This window comes from Narcine bancroftii, chromosome 4 (assembly GCF_036971445.1).
Source record: "Narcine bancroftii isolate sNarBan1 chromosome 4, sNarBan1.hap1, whole genome shotgun sequence".
In the NCBI taxonomy this organism is placed as follows: domain Eukaryota; kingdom Metazoa; phylum Chordata; class Chondrichthyes; order Torpediniformes; family Narcinidae; genus Narcine; species Narcine bancroftii.
Window position 1 is genome coordinate 302,839,669 of NC_091472.1, and position 25,258 is coordinate 302,864,926.

The following is a 25,258-nucleotide window of genomic DNA, read 5'->3' on the forward strand; positions in this document are numbered from 1 at the left end:
CCACACAAATTTCTAGAGAGTATAGTCAAAACGTTAGTTGATTAAAAAAAAAACTGATTCCATGTGAGACTGCAGGTGAAAGGTGGGAGAAGGGAGTAAGAAAATTAAATCTACCACATGTTAAAGGAACTGAAGAAAATCTTAAAGTCGCTGATTAGTGGAAGCACTGGGAAAAATGGTGGCAAGAAACTGAATATCAAAAGCTGCAGGTGGAAACTAACTTCATATCACACGAGTGGGAAAGGGCATTACAATTAGATTAACTGTTGGAAGTGAATGCATGGCCAATTACATTAAAAGGCATCAATGACTTGTTTTTGATTTTCTTTTTAGTTTAGTGGTTGTTCCCAGGATAGAACTTTAAATTAAAAAGATTTAAATTAAGCTTTTGGAAAGAACTTAAAACAAAGCTTTGAACTACTTCACAGAGAAAATAGTCTAAACTTGTGACAGTAAATTTGAGGATCGTGGTAAAAAGATTTGCTAGTTTTGAGAGATTGATGAAAACCATTTATAACTTCATTTGCATTGAGGGCTGTGAAGTGATGCTAGGTTGTCAATTTAGTGAGAATGAATGGGGAGATATCTCAAATTTGACAGGAGACAAGAGCAACAAATGACCAAAACTATCAATTCTGGTGTTGTTGTGGTCTGGTGCACTGACCTCTATCGTGTGGAGGCCAGACAATAGCTCTCAGGCACCTCTTATTCACTCCTTGTACAGCACCGCCCCAAGAAACATCAGGCCACTCTTACAGTATCACTGACCTCATCATTTCCAGTTATCTCCCTCCCACAGCCTTTAACTTATTGTTTACCAAGTCCATCTCTCACCCAAGATTCACAAATCAAATCGTCCTGATGAACCCATTGTTTCTGTGTGCTCACAGGTATCCTCTTAACTCAAATACATTTTGTCCCTCTGGTCCAGTCCCTTAACCTACTTCCATGATACCTCACATGTCCTCCATTTCAACAACTTCCAGTTCCACGGACTCTACTGCCTCATTTTCATTATGGGTATCCAATTTCTATGCACCTCTATGCCTCCACACTAAAGGCTTCAAAGCCATTCATTTTTATTCTCGACAATAGATCCAACCAGTCCCCCTTCACCACCACCACCACCCTCCTCCTCTGCCTGGCAGAACTTGTTTTCACCCACAGTAACTTCTTTGGCTCAGAATCAGAATTTATTGTCACAAAAAAAGTGTCATCCCATTTTTTTTTCCAAGTTAATGGCTTAACCATGTGTACCCGCATGGGTCCCATCTATGCCTGCCTTTTTGTTAGCTATGTGGAGCAATCCATGCTACAAGTTTACAAAGGCAAGTCTCCACTCTTCCTCCGCTGCATTGACAACTACATTGGCACTGCCTCCTGCACATATGATGAGCAAGTCAACTTTATCCATTTTGCTGTTAATTTTTACCCGACTGCATATTTACCTGATCCATCTCTAACAACACTCTCCTTTCTCCATCCATCTCAGGAGGAAAACTCTTTAGATTTTTTTTTACAAATTACCAATTCCCAGTTACTTCAACTATACCTCTTCACACCCTGGGGTTCTATTCTTTTCTCTCAATTCCTCTGCTGCATCTCCCAGAATGATGTCTTCCATTCCAGAACATCCGAGATTACCTCCTTCAAGAAACATGGCTTCCCCTCTACTGCCATCAACACAACTCTTACCTACATTTTCATTTCCCATACATTTGCCCTGGCCCCTCCACCTTGAGATGCAGCAGACAGGCTTTCCTTGTCCTCACCAACAACCTTCCACATCCAAAATATTGTCCTCTTCAATTTATACCAAGATCCCACCACCAGACACATCTTCTCCTCTGCTTTCTTCTCACTAATCACCCCCTCACTATCTTCTCATGTGTGACTGCAGGAAATGCTACACTTGCACCCATATCTCTTTCCTCACCACCATTTGTGCCTCCAAACAGTCCCTCCAAATGAAACACTTCACTTGTGAATCTGCAGGCGTTATCTGGTGCTCCCATTGTGGCCTCCTGAACATCAGAGAAACTGGACAAAGAGTGAGATCAATTTGTTGAACACCTTTGCTCTGTCCACTGCATCCCAGTGGCCAACCATTTTAATCAACCATTTTAATTCTACACACCAATGTCTACTGTAGAAATTTGTTCCCTACTCATTCCTTTTAACCAGTAAATTGTTTTTACACACTAAATATGACAACTAGAAATGGCACACTTCCAAAGTGAAGTTAAATTAAGGTTAATTGTCGGTTTAGAATTGGATGGAAAATGCTGTTGATACAGAATAAATTACGGCCTGGTATGTCTTAAAAAAACTGTGCATTGGGATTATTGCAATCCTTGATCCCTTTGCTCCTCCACTTTTAGTAAAACTTTACCAGATCTTTGCCACTTGTATTTAAAAACTAAAATCACAATGGTTAAGGAGATAATATTATTGGACCTCCAGGCTGGAAATTCCCATCATCTCTCCTGCCCTTGCCAGATCAATTGTTATCTAAAAATCCACTGTAGAAAATGTAGAAACGGTGCAAATAAAGTCAAATGAAACATATACGCAAGATCCAACTAATGATTTCTGATGTAATAGATTGATGTAATAATGAAGTGTACCAAATCCAAATATCTCTAAATTATTTTATCAATATTGTTAAAAAATGCTTTGTGCGGTTAACCTATTTTTGTAATGTCCTCCAGATTTAGTTAATGTAGCATTAAAACAAGAGCATTGTCCAAGCTTCAGATCAACATGTTTCCCTTCTGGTATTTTCAGACCTACAGCACAGCAACAGGCCTTTTGATTCACCAAATCCATGCTGCCATTTCAGAATCCATTCAGAATAAACCCATTTTCTTCTTCCCACATTTCCCTCAAAATCTAATTTAAAAAAAAAAATCACCCATCTGCACACTAGCAAAAATATATTTGCCAATTAACATATCAACCGCACAGCGATGATTTTTAAAATTTAGACATATAGCACGGTAGCAGGCTCTTCTGGCTCACGAACCTGTGCAGCCCAAATGCCCCAGTTTACCGACAACCCCCATTCATTTTGAAGGATGGGAGAAAACTGGAGCACCTGGAGGAAACCCACACAGACACGGGGAGAATGTATAAACTCCTTAGACAGCACGGGATTTAAAACCAGGTTGCTGGCGCTGTTATAGCGGTGTGTTAACCATCACGCTACCTGTGCTGTCCTGTGCACCCAGAGGAAACCTACAAAGTTTCAGGGAAAATGTGCAAACTCCGCAGAAGAGGTCAAGACTGAACCCAGGTCTGTACAGCAGAAATTCTACTAGATGACCACTTTGCCACACTCAGGTTTTCAATTTTGACAAAGAATGTTCATTCTTAAAGTTGAAATTTTTAATTACATACTTTATGATGCTTTAAAAGTGGCTTTCTTTCCTGCAAGTTATTTTTCAATATTTAATTGCTCCCTTACTGTTTCACAACGGACAAGATAAAAAGATCATATACATATTCTAAAGAGTAACTATTATTATGTACCAGATGCATGTGTGTGTGTGTGTGTGTGTGTGTGTGTGTGTGTGTGTGTGTGTGTGTATAAAGCCTTTCCCACTGCAGCTCAGGCCTAATTCTGGAAAGGCAGTTCAAAGTTCAGTCTCACAAAATCCAATGTTGACATGCAGGTTTTAAAGAGATGTGACACGAAGGTTTTAGATGGATACAAAGAAGTAGGTGGGAGATCAAGGTGACAGACTGTTTCTTAACTCACGAAATGAGACGCTTCCAGAGAAATGTCCTTTCAGACAAGTGACAATCAAACTCCCCTTTTCCTTGGTGGATGGGACATAAAACAAGCAATTTTCACAGCTTCCAAAAAAAACCCTTTCGTGGGTCAGCCGAACTGCAGTATTTCTTCTGCTTCCAGAACCTTTTCCGTGGGTCAGCTGTTCACAATGACTTTCATTTTATTTTGGTCACAGAGTGATATTCTCATTCCCCATAACATGGAGAAATCAGACAAATTGTCCATTACCACACGAGGCCATCTTCAGCACAGTATCCCTTCAAAGGATGCTTCTCCAAGAGTTGTCTCCTTAAAATGGCTGATACTCACTCCCCTTCTTTGGCTTGGCTTCGCGGACGAAGATTTATGGAGGGGTAATGTCCACGTCAGCTGCAGGCTCGTTTGTGGCTGACAAGTCCAATGCGGGACAGGCAGACACGGTTGCAGTGGTTGCAAGGGAAAAATTGGTTGGTTGGGGTTGGGTGTTGGGTTTTTCCTCCTTTGCCTATTACATGGATAAATCAGATAGATTGTAACCACACAAGGCCACTTCAATACCATATTACATTCATGAGCTCTGCTCCACAGTACTGCTTCCCTAAAATAGCCCTTGAGCAAATTGTGTACTCCGTCTTGAATCTGTTGGTCACATGGTCTATGCACCTGGGTTTTCCAGAGCCACTTCCTCTCTCTTCAGATATATCTCCAATTTAGGAACATGCCTGTCAGCTTCACAGTCAAACTCCAATGCTTGCAGGGTTTTGTTAGTTTTGTTTTCTTAAAGTGACACTCCCACACAAATGGAAAATGGACTAAAAATTGATCAATAGATGCACTTAAACATTTCGGTCCAAAGTTGTGTTTTTATACACGTAACGCTATTTCACCTCAGGATTAGCGTTGAATCACGTAACACTGATAATCCCTTCAAAGTTGTGATTCAGGTTCAAAGAACCAAAATAGAAGTAATGAAACTATAATTTAGTTCATCAAAGCAGTTTTATATTGCAATCTGAATGTTTATTTTGCACAATTGATTTCATTACAAAAAGGACAAGACAGTTAAAAATAAATTTCAAAAGGGTACAAACTATGAGGTGATTCAGTATTTTTAAAACTTCCACAAGATGTCTCTAGCATATTCTGGGAAGAAAATGTTGTAATCTTTAAGAGTACTGCACATCAGCAGACTGGAAAGAAACAAAAGTCCAATGGTAGCATCTTCACCCCTGTTTTCATGGTTTGCTGAAATGATCGATTAAATAGTTGAGCAATACCTCTGTAGCCTTAACAAATCAAATAAAAATACAAACTGAATATATATATATGTATGTATGTGTATATATGTATATCCATATACACACAAACGCACGCAACAAATCGTTAAGGTACAAACTAGAATATAGAAAATTACAAAGGGTAGATGCACAAGGATCGGCAAAGTGTCAAAGCAACTTCATTGAGTAACCACTTTGCAACTTCAAGGTTAAATATAATCAAGACAGTTATTTGGCAGATGATCCTTAACATTAGCAAAAAATGGCTTAAATTGAAAAAATAGATTAAGACTTCAGTTCCCATTTTTACAATATTCCTCTTTTATAAAGAGCTTGGTAACACAAATTTGTACTTTGATACTGAAGTGACAAACAGCTAGTTCTCTAGTTATAGAATGCAGACTATCAGTGACCCTTCTGTTTGAAATATGCTTATTATATCAGAAAATGTAATGAGTCGAATAAGAAAACTGCTACGAAATTTGATAGAAAACAGATATATCACAATATATTGTGTTCAGGATGTCCATCAACTTTCCCATTCTGGACTGCATCAACCCCAAGCCTCAATTTTCAAGAACTCCCCACCCCCTCAGTCTTGCATAGCTGTTCCCTGTGTTTATAATCTATCCAGAGTGCTCTATTTGAAAATTGCTACGTGGTGAGCTTCTGCAAAATGTACATGCAACATTGCCAATGTTCAGTTATGAATACTGTTTTACAAATACATAGAAAATAAGGCATTTTAGTGACATTTCACTTTTCATAATTGATGAAATTTTATCACACTGATAAAAAGACCGCAGAAAAAGCATAAAATTTACCAGCCTTTTGCTCTTTTTATAAAATCACTAACACATTGTTTCTCTATAAATTTTAGTCCATACAGTCATCCCCACCAATAGTGACTAACTGTATATCGGTATTATGCAATATTTCTTCAGTATTTGCACCTTCAGAAGATTCTGTTCCAATCCCTTCCATATGAACCTGCTGAATGTTTGCTATTACAGGAGACATAATAGTTCCTCCTGATGCAAGAATAGCTACATCTGAGGCAGATGTCACTTCCATTGATGAAATAGCTGCACTGTTGTGGCTGGAAAGGTTGCCCCGCTTGTTCTGGTGTGTTTTAATGTGCTTTGAAAGATGGTCACTTCTTATAAAGCGCTTGGAGCATTCTGGGCAGACAAATTTTTTCTCACCTGCAGATAACAGGGGTGGCAGGGAGGACAGAAAAAAAAATCATATTTTTGAAAGACAAATTTACACTTACTTATAAGAACATAAGACATAGAAGTAAGCCATCTGGCCTGTCAAGCCTGCTCTGCCATTTAATGAAATCATGGCTGACCTGGCAGTGGACTCAACTCCAAATACCTGCCTTTCCCTCAATGCCCTCTATTCCCCTACTGAGTGAAAGTCTATCCATGTCTTAAATACTGGATATTCCAGGAGGCAGACGCCACTGGTTTCTCAGGCAGAGAATTCCACAGATTCACTCCTCTCTGGGTAAAGTAGTTCCTCCCCATCCTAAATCTTCTCTCCCGAATCTTGAGGCTCTTAGTTCTACTCTCATCGACCAGGGTAAACATTTTTCTTGCCTTTATCTTGTCGATTCCTTCCATAACTTTATATGTTTCGACAAAGATCCTCTCTCATTCTTCAGAATTCCAGTGAGGATTGTCCCTGGCAACTCTTTCTCCTCACAGGCTAATCCCCTCATCTCCAGAATTAACCTGGTGAATCTCCTCTGCACCATCTCCAAGGCTAATGTTTCCTTTCTCAAGTAGAGCAGATCAGTGCAGGGTACTTCAGGAGCACTCCACTCTCACAAGTTACTCTCCATAGTTGCAGCAGAATTTCTTGGCTCTTAAATTCAATCCCCTAGCAATGAAGACCAACATACCATTTGTCTTCTTGATTATCTGTTTCACCTTCAAACCAACATTTTGTTATTCCTGAACTAACACCTCCAAAGTCCCCTGCAACCATTCAATATTTAAATAATAATGACTAGTCAATTATTTTTCCTTCAAAATGGATGGCCTCATTTGCTAATATACTCCATCTGCCAGACCTTCACCCACTCATTCAACCAATTTCTCACTCGCTCTCTCTGCAGGCTCTCCACACCATCTACATAATTTGTTTTTCCTCTCATTTTAGTGTCATTAGAGCAAGCCTCGATATACAACACTTGGTCCCCTCTTTCAAATTATTAATATATAGTGTGAATAGCTACAAGTCTACTTCCAAATGCTACCACAACACTCTGCTCACCAGATTGCCAATTGGAAAAGCAACCATTTATCCCAACTCTCTTCTTTCTATTAGTTCACCAATCCTCAATCCAAGCCAGTACATTACCTCCAACTCCATGCATCTTTACCTAATAGATAATTCTTCTACTGACCTTGCTTTAAATGCAATGAGCATACAGCTAAAGTGCCCTTACACTCGTTTTCCTTTTAAGAATCTTGTAATCTGTAGCTTGCATTTGACCTTTCTGTGACCCAGTTTTACTTTTTTATTTTTCCACTGTGGCCGTTGTCTACATTGTTCCCCTCTTGTTTTTCTGCATGCATTCACATTCCCCAGACCCATCAGTTTAAACTCCACCATGAGAAATGCTAAAAATTTGGTTGATTTAAAATTCTCTCTTCCTCCCTCTGCCCCTCACCTCCAATCCCTTCCACCTCCATTCAGAGAGCTGACCGCCCCCTTATGCTTTCCAGCATTTTTCTCTTCTGGCCTCACTCTTGCTTGTGTTCTTCTCGCCTTCCACCATTTCATTCAGGCACCTGCCTGGTTTTTGCTCATACCTTGATGAAGAGCTCAGGACCGAGACATTAGTTACATATCTTTAACATAAAGTATGTTGCGTGACCTGCTGAGTTTCTCCAGCATTGTTGTGTATTTTTTTTAAAAATCAACTTTTTAAATGTCTCTGCTACTGCTTCTTCATTGTCAAGTGCTCCCATTTTTCAGCCTGAACTTGTTTTTAATCTCTCTCTGGAAATGATCAGGACAGGCTACCTCTTGCTTCTCACTTTTGTAAAAGATGCATTCAATGACTCCAAAGTAACTATTTCCTCCAAATATAACATGCAAAAAGCATCACCCTTTTCTCCTTGCAAACTTTTAAAAAGCATCCAATAGTCTTTACCAACATCCTACAGTATTTATCTAGAGCTCTTCCCCCCACTTTCTGCAGATCAATCAAAATTCCAAAAGATTTGGTCCTTTCCTAAACACAAGCTGCCTTAATAAATCATTTATCAACTTTCAATTGTGATCAGAGTGCATTATTTCTTTTTTCTGTGCAGCCTTTAACACAATCAACCACACCTATCTTTCCAAACCATCTACTCCATTTAGTAGTTTGACAGGACTTCACTGAGTGATATTTCCACTAAACAAATAAACTCTCATTTCCCAGTGATCTGTACTTGGTTTCTAATTTTCTGTACTGGTACACTTTCTCTTCGTAACAGCACCAATGCATCAATCAGCTTGCACAAGGACAGACACAACATTGAGCAAAATCTCTCTATTGCAAATCTTGATAGGTTGTATGTGACAAGACACCCACTACTTTGAGGTACCCCTTTGTCCATCCAAACTATCTCAGGGCCATACCCACAATCCATGTATTGGACAAATACTTGTGGCTAAATCTGACTGCATCCCATCTGCTTTAAATGACACTACGTTAAATGTTACTGAATCATTTCATCTATTTTTGTTCCATTTAAGGCTGTAAAAACTATTTTCCACCTTCCAGTCCAGAAAAAAATACTAGTTGATCAATCACCTCTATTCGCACTCCATCATCACAATTTTAATTTAGATTCATAAGCTGTTGGTTCGCAAATTAGCTGAATTTAAACATTTTTCATTTGTGTTCAATGGAAGCACATCTCCCTATAACTTTTCCAGTGTAATATACAGGAAAATTCCAATTATCCAAAATGGTCGGGACTGGGCCTATGTTAGATAAATGGTTTTTAATGCAGAACTGGTCATTTTAAAAAAAACAGCCAAGTAGTAACAGCAAATCACTTGTATCAATGTTTAAACAATAACAAGCATCAAGGGAAGGCTTTTTAAGTATTAAAATATTTAATTCTCACCAAAAATTGTTGGCTGCTGGCGATCACACGAACATCTCCCTACCGAGGCCCCGCTTGTGCCAGGAGCCAGATGTCCCTGCTCCTGCCGAAAGTCCGATGTCCCAGATAAGCTCGGCTCCGAAAAAATTTGGATAAATGAGGATTTCTGATTTGTTTCAGATATCCTCCTTTATCTGAAATTTTACTTTTTTTTTTCTTTGGATAAATGAGGATGTCAGAGAATCCAATTTCAGATAATCGGAGTTGTACTGTACTAAATTCCCACAGCCACTTTCCAGTTACAGATTTTTCAGTGTACTTCCTTCTTTAACAATCCTCATTGCCAATTTAAGGTTGGATGCTAATCATTCAAAAGCTCTAAACAAAAGCACTATTTTTGTCAATCTTTCCTGGATGGATCAGCATCCATTTATTTTCTTTGTACTTTGCTGACCACATTAAATAAGAAGGTCGGGACATGGGACCTATAGATAATGAGGCTAGTGAATTAATAAGAGGGAACAAAGAAATGGCAGATATGCTAAATCAATTATGTGCATTAGGCGTTATTGTGGAGGGCACTACAAATATCCCAAAAAAACAAGATGGGCTAACTTCAAATCAACAGGAGGAATTTGTTAAAAAACTCCCAATAACAAACGATTAGAGAAAATCACAGTGCTAAAGGTGGACAAAACAAAAAGGGTTTTCGAAAAAGTGACCGCAAAACTCGTGAACCCAGTAATTTATTTTTTTCAAAACTTGCAAAATCCAGGAGAGAGTATCAGAGGATTGGACTCCCTGAGCCAGTCTTACATCTATTGGTAAATTGTTAATTATCAAAGATGAAATAACTAATTGTTGAGGAAACCAGAATTTTATAATATTGCAACATTATCTCAAGGCTCTTGAAATCAATCCCCTAATGATGCCCAGCACACCATACACCTTCTAACAACTCTATCAACTTGAGTGGCAACTTTGAGGGGGGTCTATGGACTCTGATCCTTCTGTTTCTCCACACTGTTAAGAATCCTACCATTGACCATATGCATTACCTTCAAGTTCGACCTTCCAAAGTGCATTATTTCAGACTTACCTGAATTGAACTCCACCTGCCATGTCTCCACCCAACTCTGCATCTTGTCAAAATCCTGTTGTCACCTATGACAAACTTCTGCACTATCCACAACACCTCAAACCTTTGTGCTTTCTTCAAACTCCACTTTTTCATATAAATCATTTATAAAAATGAAAGAGAGCACTGTTCCACAACAAATCCCTGCGGAACCCTACTAATCCCCGACCTCCTGGCAGAATATATTCCATCTATTACTACCTCTGCCTTCTGCAAGCAAACAAATTCAAAATGCAGATGAGCACATTCAAAATTCAGTCAAGTTTCTATGGATTTCATGCTTTGTGACTTTCTGAATGAGTCTACCAATGGGGGACCACTTTGTCAAGCACCTTATTAAAATCAATATAAACTTTTCTACCTTCAATTTCTTTCATCAATGCCTTGAAAAATTCAATTAGGTGTAGGAGGCATGAGCTGCCCTTTACAAACACCTGTTGAATGTCCCTGAGGCTATATTTCTCTACGTGCTAATAAATGCTGTTCCTGAGAATCCTCTCCAACAGATTGCCCACCACCTACCCAAGACTGGTCTACAATTTCCAGAATATTCCCCATTAATCTTTTTAAACAAGGGGACATATACAATTCCATATCTCTACCATTCCATGAGTAAAGAAGCTTTGAAATTCTCTTGAGGACCAATTCATTCTTGCTACTTGTTTTTGTCATCTTAGTGCCAAGTATTGGTACTTTTCAAAAGTGTAAAAAACTGTCCATGCAGATCTACAATCATTCGCACGTGACCAATCCTTTTCAGATGATCAATTCCTGTTATTTGATTCCTAACCAATTAATGGCATCAGAGTCAATTTCAGTGCAGAGTTCTCTCAAAACATTTCTTCATATGGAGGGACAGGGTCTGATCAGGGACACTCAACACGGATTTGTGCGTGGAAGGTCATGTTTGACCAATCTTGTTGAATTTTTTGAAGAGGTGACTAGGAATGTTGATGAGGGTAGAGCAGTGGATGTTGTCTATATGGACTTCAGTAAGGCCTTCAATAAGGTTCCGCATGGGAGGTTAGTTAGGAAGGCTAAGTCTTTGGGTATTAATTTGGAGATAGACAAATGGATTCAACAGTGGCTGGAAGGAAGGTGCCAGAGAGCAGTAGTAGATAATTGTTTGTCAGGATGGAGGCCGGTGACAAGCAGTGTACCTCAGGGTTCGGTATTGGGACCGTTCCTGTTTGTCATATATATTAAGGATCTGGAGGATGGGGCTGTAAATTGGATTAGTAAATATGCAGATGATACTAAAATAGGGGGAATTGTGGATGATGAAGAGGGTTTTCAAAGATTGCAGAGGGATTTAAACTGCTTAGAGGAGCGGGCAGAAAGATGGCAGATGGAGTTTAATGCAGGAAAGGTGGTGGAGGCAGGGTCAATTTTGTCATTTCAGAAAGAGTTGGATAAGAATATGGATTGGGAGGGGGATGGAGGGATATGGGCAGAGTGCTGGTAAGTGGGATTAGAGGAGGGTACTTGGATCAGTGTGAACTAGAAGGGCCAAATTGGCCTGTTTCCGTGCTGTAATTGTTATATGGTTATGTGCTGCAATTTAGCCCAAGCTGTGCATTATCTGCAGCCAGATTTTAAATGGACACAACAATACAGGTAGCAAAATCCAAGCTGCAGAAGAGTGTTGTTACTGAATGCTCCAATGATTAGTGGTGGAGTTGCAGAAGTGCTGTCCCAGGTGTTCAAAGTTACCAAAATGGCTGGTGAAAAGTAGTGCCTGAAGTAGGTGCACTTTTATGCATAGTAGCCATTGGAAAATCCCATTGGTACATTCATGTTCTGTTGGTTGTTATGGAGATATCCTAAAGGCCACAAATCAATTATGAACACCTATTCTTTAGGGAATCCTGTAATACAAGCAACTGTCTCCTGTGACGTTAAAGAAAAATATTTAGTGTCTTCTTCCATATACAAGTATATTTGTTTCACCTCCAAAATGAATTAGTAAGCAGTACCTAAAGAGAGGGAACTCTGAAGTAACCTGGAATGATAGTGAGGCTCAGAAGCAGAGTTTAATGATAACTACAATGGGCAAAGAGCTCAAGACCTATGGGAGTTAAACAAGAAATACACAAATGTGCTCGGCAAATTCACCAGGTTACTCAGCATCTGTCGGAAGTAAAGGGTAACCAACTTTTGGGCCTGAGCTCTTTACTAAATATGAGCAAAAAACAGGCAGGCACCAGAATAAAAAAAAGGAAGAGGAGAAAAGGGATGGGGAGGAGCACAGGTTAACTAGGTGGGAGGGGTACATGGGATCCTGTTGGAGTTTCAGATCAGAATATAATTTGAATGTTGGCTCTTTGCACAGCATGGTTTTAGAGAAAAATAAATGGTGTCGAGCCAATGACTTGCATACATAAATTGTACTTGTAACAAACTATAAAAGAGTCTTTTTACACAAACTCTGAAAAGAGCTCTGCTGGGAACAACTAAGAATTCACAAGGGAGAAAAAATTACATTGAGACATCAATATTTTCAAAAGCCAGAAATATGAAAATGACCTGTGTGAGTTTTTCTGTGACGTTGCAGCTCATCACTGCGGGTGAATCGTTTTCCACAAAAAACCCAATTACACACAAAAGGCCGTTCTCCTGTATGCCAGCGAAGATGAGCTCTAAGATGGGATGTCTTGCCATAAGTCTTCCCACATCCTGGAAAATGGCATATATGCTGTTTCTTCTTGCCCAAATTACTGGAGGATCTGAGGGAAAAAAAAATTCATATATTGGTGAAACACCTCATTTCGATTCTTCATAAATATGCAAATGATTTTTTAAAATTCTGCACATTTAACTGCAACTTCATTAACAGTAACCACAACTGAAATCAAATTGGCATCTATTTCTAAAACATTATAACAGTGGCTTTCAAGAAAATGCAAGAATATAAATCAGGATGTACTGTACTATGATCCAACAGTGAATGGAGAGCATCGTCCTTTATTTCTGCATCTAGTTTAGAACTAGATGCAAATTTTTCAATTATTGTAAAATTTATTTCACATTTTTAAGGAATATACAGTGAGCCTTTTCATTTCCAAAAATACATTATACAAAAATAATGAAATTGAGATATTTAATGCTTAAATTTAATTGAATGAAAATAGAACAATCTTGATGCAAAATTAAATAAATGCTATCTGCCTGAATATGGTCCATATCCCTCCATTCCTTGCATGTTCACGTGCCTCTCTAAATGGCTCTCAAATGTTGCTATTTTATCTGCTTCTTGTTTTTAAATATCCCCACTAAAGGAAAAAGATTCTGACTACCTATCCTGTGTGCTCTTAATATTATAAATTTCCATCAGGTCATCCCCTCAGGTCTCAAGCTCCTGCTTGTCCAATTTGTCCAACCCTTCAGCTATTACTCTCCAAGGCAGGCAAATGAAACAAATCTCTTCTGCAATCTAAGAGGTAGTATGTTCACTTTGATAGACTGGACATTAAATATAAATATCTGAGGATCTATATAGCTGAAGCCATTTGGTTGTTCAAACTTATGGGAGAAAATTAAAGGAGAATTGAAATGAAGGGAAAAAAGATAAAAGAGGTAAAATTATGGAAGGATTAAAACATTGGAATGGGAACTTAAAGAAGTAACTCCAATAAAAAGAGCAAAAATTGAATTGTGGATACAGATACAAAAGCAAAGTGATTAACTTTAGAAATATGGACAGAGGTAGTGAGAGGAGGGAACATGAAGTCAGAGTTACAGAAACAAAAAATGTGCAGATATTAGAAACGTAAAATGCCAGAAGCTCAGTGACACTATCCAGAAAAGAAAACAAGTTCTTGTTTTCTCTGGTTCATTAATCTGAAAAATTGACATATGTCCACCACCTACTCCATCCCCAACCAGATGCTGCTCAACTTACCAAGTTTTTCCCGGTATCTTGTTTTAATGCTTCCATTATAGAACAGCTAAGATAAGCTTGACCCTCAAGAAACACCAAAAGTAATGGTGCAAAAGAGAGTGGTCCTCACAAGAGGAAGTCCAACTGATAAAACAAAGTAGCTATTTTGCTCAGCAAGGTTATGCTGTAGTTAGCTGCTACAAGCTATGGCTCTGTGGAGCCTATAGTGCAGGAGAAATTATAGCTGTATGCAGGGTTTTTTTTGAATATTTTATTTATAAGAAAAACAACCATGATTACAGACAATACAATGAAACAATATATCAAAATTCAAACATGGTGTGTATGTATTTATATTTTCCAAAAAAAAGTAACTATTTAAAAAAAACCCATTCCCCTCCTCCCAACCTAAAACTACACCCCCCTCCAATCTTCCCCAAAACCCCCAACTACCAAAAAACAGAAAAAGAAAGGAAAAAGAGGAGAATACTAAACACAATTCACTTAATGTGGACTAAGGAGACTCCGCTGCACCCAAATCTCCATCTTTCAAATTAAAATAATTTTTGTCATACTATCTCTGCAATTTTTTTCCAATGATCCTTATCAAATTCAACTCCCAAGTCTTTCTCCCATTTAAGCCATGATTATGCAAATCAATTTTAGCCACTTTTTTTGTTGCAATTATTTATACATTTCTGAATAAAACCTTTCTTCCCACCATCACAAACCACCATTTCAAATTTCGACTCTTTAGGTAAAAGCGAATGCTTCCCAAAATAATCATGTAACATTGATTTAATTTGATAACAAAAAAGAGTGAGTCAGTATTTGATATTTTTCATTCAATCTTTCAAATAATAAAAAAATGACTCAATTTATAACAATTATTTATCATCTTAATCCCTTTTTGATCCCAAATCTTAACAAGGTAATTATTAACCATAAAAGGAAAACATTTATTCTGATACAGAGGAGTATGGACAATTTACCTTGATTACCAAATTCTTTATTTATCCCTTCCCAATTATCAAATGAGATAAAATAGGCAATTTATAAGAACTTATTAATTTAACATTCCATTTATAAAATAATCTCTTCTATCTTCACCAGGTCTATTTAATTCTACATCTGCCCAAGTCAAAGGTCTATCCAAATCAAACATTCTATTAATAATTTTTAATTGAGCAACCTTATAATAATTTTAAAAATTGAAAATTGCAAACCACTTAATTCATATTTCCACGTTAATTTATGCTTAGAAATTCTCGCTAATTTTCCATTCCATAAAAATTTCCTAACTATTTTATTCAAATCTTTAAAAAATCTTTTTAGGAATAGTACAAATAATATTTTGAAAAAAAAAAGAAGCCTAGGAAATATATTCAATTTTATACAATTCACCCTACCCACCAAAGTTAACAGTAAATCCTTGCATTTATTTAAATCTTCTTTAATTACAGAAATTAACGACAAATAATTTAAATCATATAACTGATCTACATGTCTATTTATTCTAATACCCAAATACTTAATTTGACTTGTCCATTTAAAATGTACTACTCCTTTACAGAGAAATTAGCTTCAGACAGTGGCATAAATTCACTTTTATTCCAATTCACTTTATAACCCAATAATTCTCCACACTGTATTAACTTTTCCTGTAACACCTTCAATGACTCCAATGGTTCAGTTAAATAAATTAATACATCAAGTGGAAATAAACCAATCTTATATTCATTCAATCCAGATTTAATACCCTTTATATTCCTTTCTTGCCTTATTAATTGAGCTAAAGGTTCAATCACCAATGCAAATAATGCTGGTGATAAAGGGCAACCCTGTCTAGTAGATCTCTCTAAATTAAAACTCAGACAAAACCCCATTTGTCATAACTCTAGCTTTTGGTTGTTTATATATTGCCTTAATTCAATTTATAAACATTGAACCAAACCGAAATTTCTCCAAAACCTTAAATAAAAAAACTCAATTCCACCCTATCAAATGCCTTCTCGCCATTCAATGATGACCATTGGTAAGGTGGATTCCTCCTGAGAAATATTTATTAGACTAATGACTTTAAATACATTATCAGCAGAATATCTTCCCTTAATAAAACCTGTCTGATCAATATGAATCAACTTTGGGAAGTACTGCGCCAATCTATTAGCCAAAATCTTAGTCAAAAGTTTATAGTCAACATTAAATAATGAAATTGGTCTATAAGAACTAGGATGAACTAGGATTCAAAGGATCTTTATCTTTTTTAAGAATCACCATAATAATAGCCTGTGAAAAAGATTCCAGAACAGATTGTGTATCTAAAACTTGCTGTAAAACTTCACCAAACACTGGAAGCAACAAATTTTGAAATTTCTTATATTCATTCAATCCAGATTTAATACCCTTTATATTCCTTTCTTGCCTTATTAATTGAGCTAAAGGTTCAATCACAAATGCAAATAATGCTGGTGATAAAGGGCAACCCTGTCTAGTAGATCTCTACTCCACAGTAAAACCATCCACATTGAATTCAAAACCAATTGGTTTCTCCAGTTGTTCCCTAGTCTAATCATTCAATATAGGTAACTGCAAACTATTTTAAAAAACTCTCTATTTTATCATCATCCTGTTGCACTTCAAAAGTATATTTTTTAAATAAAATTCTTTAAACTGTTCATTAATATCTTGAGGTCTAAGAAATTTTTGAATTTTTCTCAACTGCCTTAATCGTTCTAGACATTTGATCAGATTTCAATTGCCATGCCAAAACATTATGTGCCTTTTCCCCCAACTCATATTTGTTTAGATCTTTGCAATAAACATTTAATTCTTTAAATTTGTAATGTATTATTTCAATTTCACAGAATCTAAATAGACTTTTTTCTCCCTTATTTAATGTACTTTTCTGTAATTCTTTTTCCAACTTATCAACTTCCACTATTTTTTTAACTGTAAAACTAATAACCTAACCCCGTAAATACAAACTTACTTTTCACAGAATTCCTATTTATATTTATATCCAAAAATTATTGAATTTGTTCATTAATATCTTACAAAATTAATCATTTTTCAGCAACAAAGAATTAAATCTCCAGCAATAAGAAGAAACCATCTTATCCATTCCAGCATATGTTAATAAAACCAATGAATGATCTGACAAGGTCCTATGTTTATATTCAGTCAAAACTACATTATCCAATAATTGAGTTGACAATTTAAAAAATTCAATTTTAGAATAAGTATCATATTGAGTTGAATAATACAAATAATCTCTCCCTTTTTGGTTTAATTTTCTCCAGACAAAACCCCATTTGTCATAACTCTAGCTTTTGGTTGTTTATATATTCCTTCATCAAAAATAACAATTGCTTAGCCATCTTCGTCCTGGGTGTTACTTTACTTGATTTATCAACTAAAGGATCCAAACAACAATGAAAGTCACTCCCTATCATAATTTGATCATTCAATGATAGATTAAGCAAAACATCTCATCATCTACATTTGGTACATAAATATTCACCAAAGTCCAAGATTCTGAAAACATTTTACAATTAACTATCAAAACCCTTCCAATTGACTCATACAATGAATCCAAATTAAAATCGCCACCCCTCTAGCTTTAGAATTAAAAGAAGAATACAAAACCTGTCCTACCCAGTCTCTTTTCAACTTTTGATGTTAAATTTCCATCAAATTAGTTTCTTGAAAAAATGCAATATCAACTTTAAATTTCTTAATACAAGTTAACACCCTCTTACATTTAATCGCATTATTAAGCCCACTCACATTAAATGTAGCAAATTTTAAATTAGCCATCTACAATATGGCAACCATAATCCATGCAGCTGAATCTCCATCTCCACAAAAAAATAAACATTTCTCCTCAAAGAATAAAAAGAAAGAAAATAAAAGATACATATTCAAAAAATACAAAAAAACCACAAACACCCTTCCCCCTCCCCTTTTCAGTACCAAGTACCTGTAAGCCACTAAGTGAGTGACAGTGTCGGCTGAGCTACAATGAGATCTTACATCTCCCCTAAACAGATTAACCACATTATACAAGTCCATAACTTCAAGTGTGGTAAGCTTCTTCCAAATCTTTGTTCACTTGATCATCATCAATCAAAATCTCTTCAGAATCACTTGAATCTTTCTGCCACATCTCCTCCAACCGATCTTCCTGCACTTTCTTCTTTTGTCCCTTCTGATCTCTATTACCATTCTTTTTAACAGCTCCATTCGATTTTTGCACTTGAGAAGACAAAGGCCGACCTTTCTTAAGATCCAGCAAAGAATTAGCAAAAATCAAAGCCTCTCCATCATCATCAAAAAATTGAGACTCATATTCCCCATAAGATTTTTAAGATAGCCGGGAATCTAAAAGCAAATTTATATCCTTTCTGCCAAAGAACAGTTTTCGCCGAATTAAATTTGTTACATCTTTTAATAATATTTTGACTAAGATCCGCATAAAAAGACTTCTAATTTGAACCATCAAAGGACCTCCATGTTGTCTTGCATTTTGAACTGCCAATCTTAAAATTAATTCTCTATCCTGATATCTCAGACACCTAATCAAAACAGATCGAGGTGGTTGGCCAGGCAACGGTTTCCTTTTCAAAGCTCTATGTGTTCTGTCCAATTCCAAACCATTCAGAAATATTTCCACTCCTAAGACATCTGGTATACATTTTTGAAAAAATGTAACCTGTTCCGTCCGATCCTTCAAAATCTTCCGGTAAACCTAGCATCTTCACATTATTCCTACAGCTCTGATTCTCCAAGGAATCAATTTTCTTCAATAAATCAGCCTTCTCAATCCTTCAATCCGTAAAAGAATCATCAAAAGTATCTAGTTTTTGTTGACATTGATCAATATCACAAACACAATCTTACAACTTATCTTCCATCTTCTTAACTTTTTCTTGAACTTTATCCACCACTTTTGCATATTTTGCAACATCTGCTTCAACAGTTGAAATATCTTCCATTACATTTGCAAGCTTACTATTAACAGATGTAAAGCCAAAGAAATCTGTTGTGACACTATCTGAAACTGTACTTCAAAATAACTTTATATTTAGAGAAATGCCTACCCTGGCCTGCAACAGTCTTCTCTTGTATTTCTTCTTGTTCACTAACCAAATCTTCTTTAGGGCTTATTTCTTGATACCTCTCCTCTCTTGCTGCACCAGTTATTTTATCTTCTTCTACAACGGTAACTTTTTTACCTCCCCTCGGGTTTGGGGCCTGTCCTCTGCTGATCCCGACTCACTGGATCGATGAACACTAGATTGCCCCACCCCCGGGGTGAAAGATACTCGGAATAGTGCACATGTGCGAAGATTCTTCAACTTTAGCAGAAGAACATTGGGTGCCATCTTGACTAGGGTTCCGTAACCCAGGCGCCGGCATCACCTTCGGAGTCGCCAGCTGTCATCGCTGAATGCGAGGAGGACGAATACCTAATGTACCTGGTTCCAGCTCCGAGGTAGGCCAAACTTCTTCTAATAACCAATTATTTTTAAAATTGGTTTCTTCATCATTTGGGCTCTCGTTTTTTTCATTCTTATATTTAATTACTTCTAAAAAAAAACAAACACTAAAATCTTCATATATTTAAAGAGCACTTAAAAAGTTTTTTATTCAAATCTGCCAGGAGAGATGACCACCCACGTTTATCCCCTACGCCTTCACGCCACGCCCCCCCACTCCTCAGAAAGAATACACTATTTCCAGAAGGAATGACTTAAACCTCATTTGAGTGTAGTTAACACTGAGCTTTATTGGGCTCTCAGCCCTGCTTTTATTCTCAAGCTGAGGGGTGTGGTCAAAGCCCCTCAGTGCTGATTGGTGCATTTGCGATCTGCTTTCCTTGATAGGTCATTAGGCTTCTTTAGTTGTGGCCATTTGGAGGGCAGCGCTGTGGGCCTTGTGCCCGACTGGATAATCACATTCACCCTTTATTTTGTGAGGCACCCCGAGGGGGCTGCCACAACATTTCAGTTTTAAATAACTAACACCTTATCTTACAACTATCCTCTTTAGTGGTCAAGAAGTGTGGTAACCTGCCTAAATGACTACCGACCTGTGGCACTAACATCTACCATTGAGAGGCTGATATTGAAGCATTACCACACCTGCCTGAGTGGCAACGTGCATCTGTTCCAATTCGACTATTGCAGCAACACATCTATAGCAGGTGCCACCTCAAAGAATGACCAATGGAATGATACATACATCAGGAAGCTCTAGTGACTACAGGATGGGATTCAACAGCATCATATCCTCAAAACTGTTCAAACTCCAAGACCTGGGCCTCAATATCCCACTGTGTAATTGGACACTGGAGTTCCTCACCTCCAGACCACAATCAGTGAGGATTGGTAAGAACATCACCACAAACTCCATTAGTATTGGAGCACCACTCTTATTCTTAGCCCCCACTCTATTAGCTTCACACCCATGAATGTGTGGCTCAGTACGACAAAAACACCATCTACAAACTTGCTGACGATACCAAGGTGGTGACTTGTATAAAAAAAGGGTGAGGAATTTGCATACAGGACTAAAATTGAAAACTTGGCTGAATGGAGTACTAACAACAATCTTGCACCTAATGTCACCAAAATCAAGGACTTGATTGTGGACTTTAGGAAGGGAAAACCAGAGGTGAACAATCCAGCGATCATTGAGGAATCAGAAGTGGAGAGGGAGAGCAAATTTAAATTTCAGGGAGTCACTATCTCAGAGGATCTCAGAGGATCTTTTCTAGACCCAACACATTGATGACTCTACTTCCTGAAGAGTTTGTAGAGATTTGGAATGACATCAGAAACCATGACAAACTTTTGCAAATATGTAGTGCAAGTAGGCTGACCAGCTGCATCTCAGTCTGGTTTGGGGATAGCAAGTCATCTGAGTGGAAAGCCCTACAAAAGGTAATGGACACAGCCCAGTACATGACAGGTGAAACTCTCCCCACTATCAAGAAAATCTAAATGGAATGCTGCCATTGGAGAGCAGCAGCAAACATCAAGAGGCAACATCACCCAGAACATGCTCTACTCTCACTGCTGGCATCAGGGAATAGGTATAGGTGCCACAAGACTCACACCACCAGTTCAGGAACAGTTGCTACCCCTCCACCATCAGACTTCTAAACAACAATCAGACAATCATTTAAGGACTCTTACTTTGTAAATTATTTATTACAGCATTTTTTTCCTGTATTGTACAATATTGTTTTTGACAATTCTCTCTTTTGCATATGTATTTTTTTTCTTGAATAAAGTTTCTTGCACTACTGAGAAGTAGAAATTCTGCTTGGCTAGCAGGAAATATAATCTCAGGGCTCCAGAAGCTAACAAACAGCCAGATCCACTACAGGCTTCGACCTCCCATCTCCTGAAATGCATCAATAATGAGGCCCTGCCTCTGGAAGGCAGCCAACATCATGAAGCATAACTATCTTTTAGTCACAACCTCTTCTCACTGCTATCTTCAGGCGGAAGCCTGATGTCCAGCATCTCAAAATTCAAGAACCATTTCTTTCTAACAGCTATCAAAGATTTGTCCAACATCAAAAAAGGGATTGTCTGGACTCAGGCAAAGTTAATTTTTTTGCATCAGTTTAACTGAATATTTATTAGCTGTGTTTTTTTTGTACCTACTGTCTCTTTTAAATTCAATTAAGTATACAACTGTAATTGATTTTTGTTTCTTTTCCAGCAAGAATCTCAGTGCATGCATACATTGCACAATGTAGATGACAATTAACTCAACTTTATTGTCATCATTTATGACCTCTCAAATCATATTCTGTAACTTTGCTTCCAAGAATTATTCAACATGAAGAAACATAAATTTGTATTAGTTGAGCGAGCAGAATACATTACATGGTGTTCTTGCTACTGTTTGAACTGCATGAGCCAGTACGAAGGACTTATTAAGCCTGCTTGCATATCACTATGACTGATGATATGGGATATATTAGCGGATTATGATGGAGAAATCTGGAATGTTGTTTGCAAATGATGATTTTGACAATATGCTAATGTCATGAATTGATTTGATTGTGGGACAGTTCTCCAAATTTAGGCATTAATCCCCAGATGTTATTGAACACTTCATCTTGAAATAGACATTAGACATACTTGAATTTTTAATTTAGAGGTATAGGATAGTCACAAGCCCTCCTGGACCACAAGCCCTCCTGGACCACAAGCCCTCCTGGACCACAAGCCCTCCTGGACCACAAGCCCTCCTGGACCACAAGCCCTCCTGGACCACAAGCCCTCCTGGACCACAAGCCCTCCTGGACCACAAGCCCTCCTGGACCACAAGCCCTCCTGGACCATAAGCCTACTAACTCTATACATCTTTGAAACATGGGAGGAAACTGGAGGAAGCACATGTAGTCACTGGGGGATTGTATAAACAGCAGCAGATTCAATCCCAGGTTGCTTTGCATTAATCACTACGCTAACTATGCCATCCACTTTTCAAATGCTCTTATAATACCAGTATAAAGACCTACCAAGAAACTGCTAATGTATTCAGGTGAGGGCAAAGAGTTGCTAAATTAATAAGGATTAGCTGACTTCTAAACAATTACTGGATTTTGGGGTGATAGTGGTGTGGTATCGTAACCTCAGACCTTTATCCCATCAAATGTGATTCCATAAGAGAGCCATTGTAATAAAATAAGGTGGTGAATTATAAAGGAGGAACAAGGGAAAATAAGGCCAATATTTCTGAGCTGCTTGTGCCAAAAGAAATGAAGGAAGGAAGGAAAGTTTCAAGAGAAATTTAGGAAAGGCTTGGAAGGGAAAAAGAACTTAAAAAGAAGCAGAAGGCAGCCATTCAAGTGAGTTCAGTCATTTAATAGCTGATCTGGTTGTGGACTCAACTCCACCCACATGCCTTTGCCACCCAGTTACCCTTGATTCCCCTACTTTGAACATATTTATAATGCAGATAGATAGATTTCTCCACTGCTTGCCTGGGCAGAGATTTTTCAGTTTCACTGCTCTCTAGGAAAAGCAGTTCCTCTTCATCTATTTTAAATCTACTCCCTCCATTCTTGAGGCTATGTCCCTAGTTATATTTCCTGCCTCAATTTTATCTATCCCTTTTATACATTTATTTATATACACACACACACACACATATATATACACACACACACACTAACATACACACGCGCACACACACACACATTTATACACACACATATATATACAGACACACACAAACATATATACACAGACACACACACATATACAGACAGATTTACAGATACATAGAGACACACACACGGACACACACTAACATACACATACATACGCGCTGTTAGGTCTGCTTTGTTCATGAATGAGTGAGACAAACACCAGGCTGAGTCGAAATCAGGGTTCTTTGTTCTTTATTACCGGATTGTAACACTTGCGACTAAACATGTTAGTCGGAGAATGCATTCTGCCGTTATCAGCAAAATGGTGATTTTTTATACCCTTGGATACATGCTTAGAACATCATCATATCATTACTTGTCCAATGACTAAAACTGTTGCTATCCTTTCCCTGCTAGCTTCCTGCCTCTCAATCCATCAATGTCTCTCTTATCTTGTAAGTACAAGGATGCATTCACATCTTGTTACAGCCCTGTACAGGGTAACTCCCTACACATTCCCATCTCATGATGTTTTACCTAACAGGAGTACAAGGACACCTCCCCTTCTTGTTACTGCCCTGTACAGGGTAACTCCCTACACATTCCCATCTCATGATGTTTTACCTTACAGCGCGCACGCGCACACACACGGACACACACACACGGACGCGCGCGCACACGCACACACACACACACACACACACACACACACACACACACACTCTTCTTTAAAAGAAACAAGATTCCCTCTCATTCTTCTGAATTCCAGTATACAGTTCCAGGCTCAATCAATCTCAATACAGACTCAATCTCACTTTATAGGCTAATCCCCTAATCTCAAGCCAAGTTTATTGTCATATGATTGTATAAGTTTTACTTGATGAAACAGCATTCTCCAGTCCTCGGTGCAAAAGATGCAGATACACATCCAGACATAACATAATACATATGCAGGACAAGTATTTCTTCAATACACATAAATAAATAAATATTCTTTTTTACATATTTTAGTCTCAGATGGTTAGTGTGAGCAATTCCCTTGGTTGTTCCACATTCTCACTACCTGTGGGAAGAAGCTGTTCCTCAGCCTGGTGGTTCTGGCTCTGATACTCCTGTATCTTTTTCCCCGACTGGAGCAGCTGAAAGATACTGTGGGCAGGGTGGAAGGGGTCCTCAATGACTTTGTATGCCCTCTTCCAGACATCTCTGGAATCAACCTGGGCAACCTCCTTTGAATTGCCTCCAAAGCTAAGTTCAGGTTTACTTATCATCCGATTGTACAACTACAACCTGACAAAACAGCATTCTCCGGTGTAAGGTGCAACATATTGCAAACATACATACATAAAACACATACAAATTATGCATCTGCATAGTACTTGTACACATATTTTTAAAAAATATATTATTGTTGAAGAAAAGTGCTTACCTTCCTGCTTATCCTTCTATATTACCTCATTCTCTTGGATACTCAAGTCCCAGTTCCAAGATTCCATTATTGTCATGTATCAGTACAGAATATGTAATATTACATGGAATTGCCTTCTGTCTACAACAAGGCAGAGTCGCCGTTAATGTTTCCTTGCACCCCTCACAGTAAGAAAGAAAGAGAAGCAAAAGAGAATCCCTTCAGAGTCACAGATTGCCCATGGATTTGCATCCAGCGCTCCCTCAGCCTCTGCAGCCACGGACTCCTGTTCGATCCATCAGCAATCCGAGCTCCAGATCCAACCCTCCCACATGATCAGGAAGCCTTCGGCGTCACAAGCCCTTCGGGAGCCCTTCTTTTCGTCAGCACCCTCAAATCCAGATTTGGATACATAATTCCCACGAGTCACTCTCCAGCAGCCCGTGTGGGTTCCACAACCACAAGTTGCCTGCAGTCTGTGTGGGTC

At 38.0% G+C, this 25,258-nt stretch overlaps 1 protein-coding gene across 2 annotated transcripts in view; it reads right to left on the bottom strand.

Moving 5' to 3' along the window:
* Positions 1–4,773: 4,773 nt before the first annotated feature.
* LOC138762187 (transcription factor Sp3-like) overlaps positions 4,774–25,258 on the bottom strand; it is a 92,814-nt gene continuing 72,329 nt past the window's right edge. For both annotated transcript variants that reach the window (XM_069935750.1, XM_069935749.1), the window contains 2 exons: positions 12,832–13,031; positions 4,774–6,257 (listed from right to left, as the gene is read on the bottom strand). In XM_069935750.1, the coding sequence (XP_069791851.1) occupies positions 5,929–6,257; positions 12,832–13,031 (529 nt within the window). In that variant the 3' untranslated portion in view covers positions 4,774–5,928. The remainder of the gene's footprint in view (positions 6,258–12,831; positions 13,032–25,258) is intronic.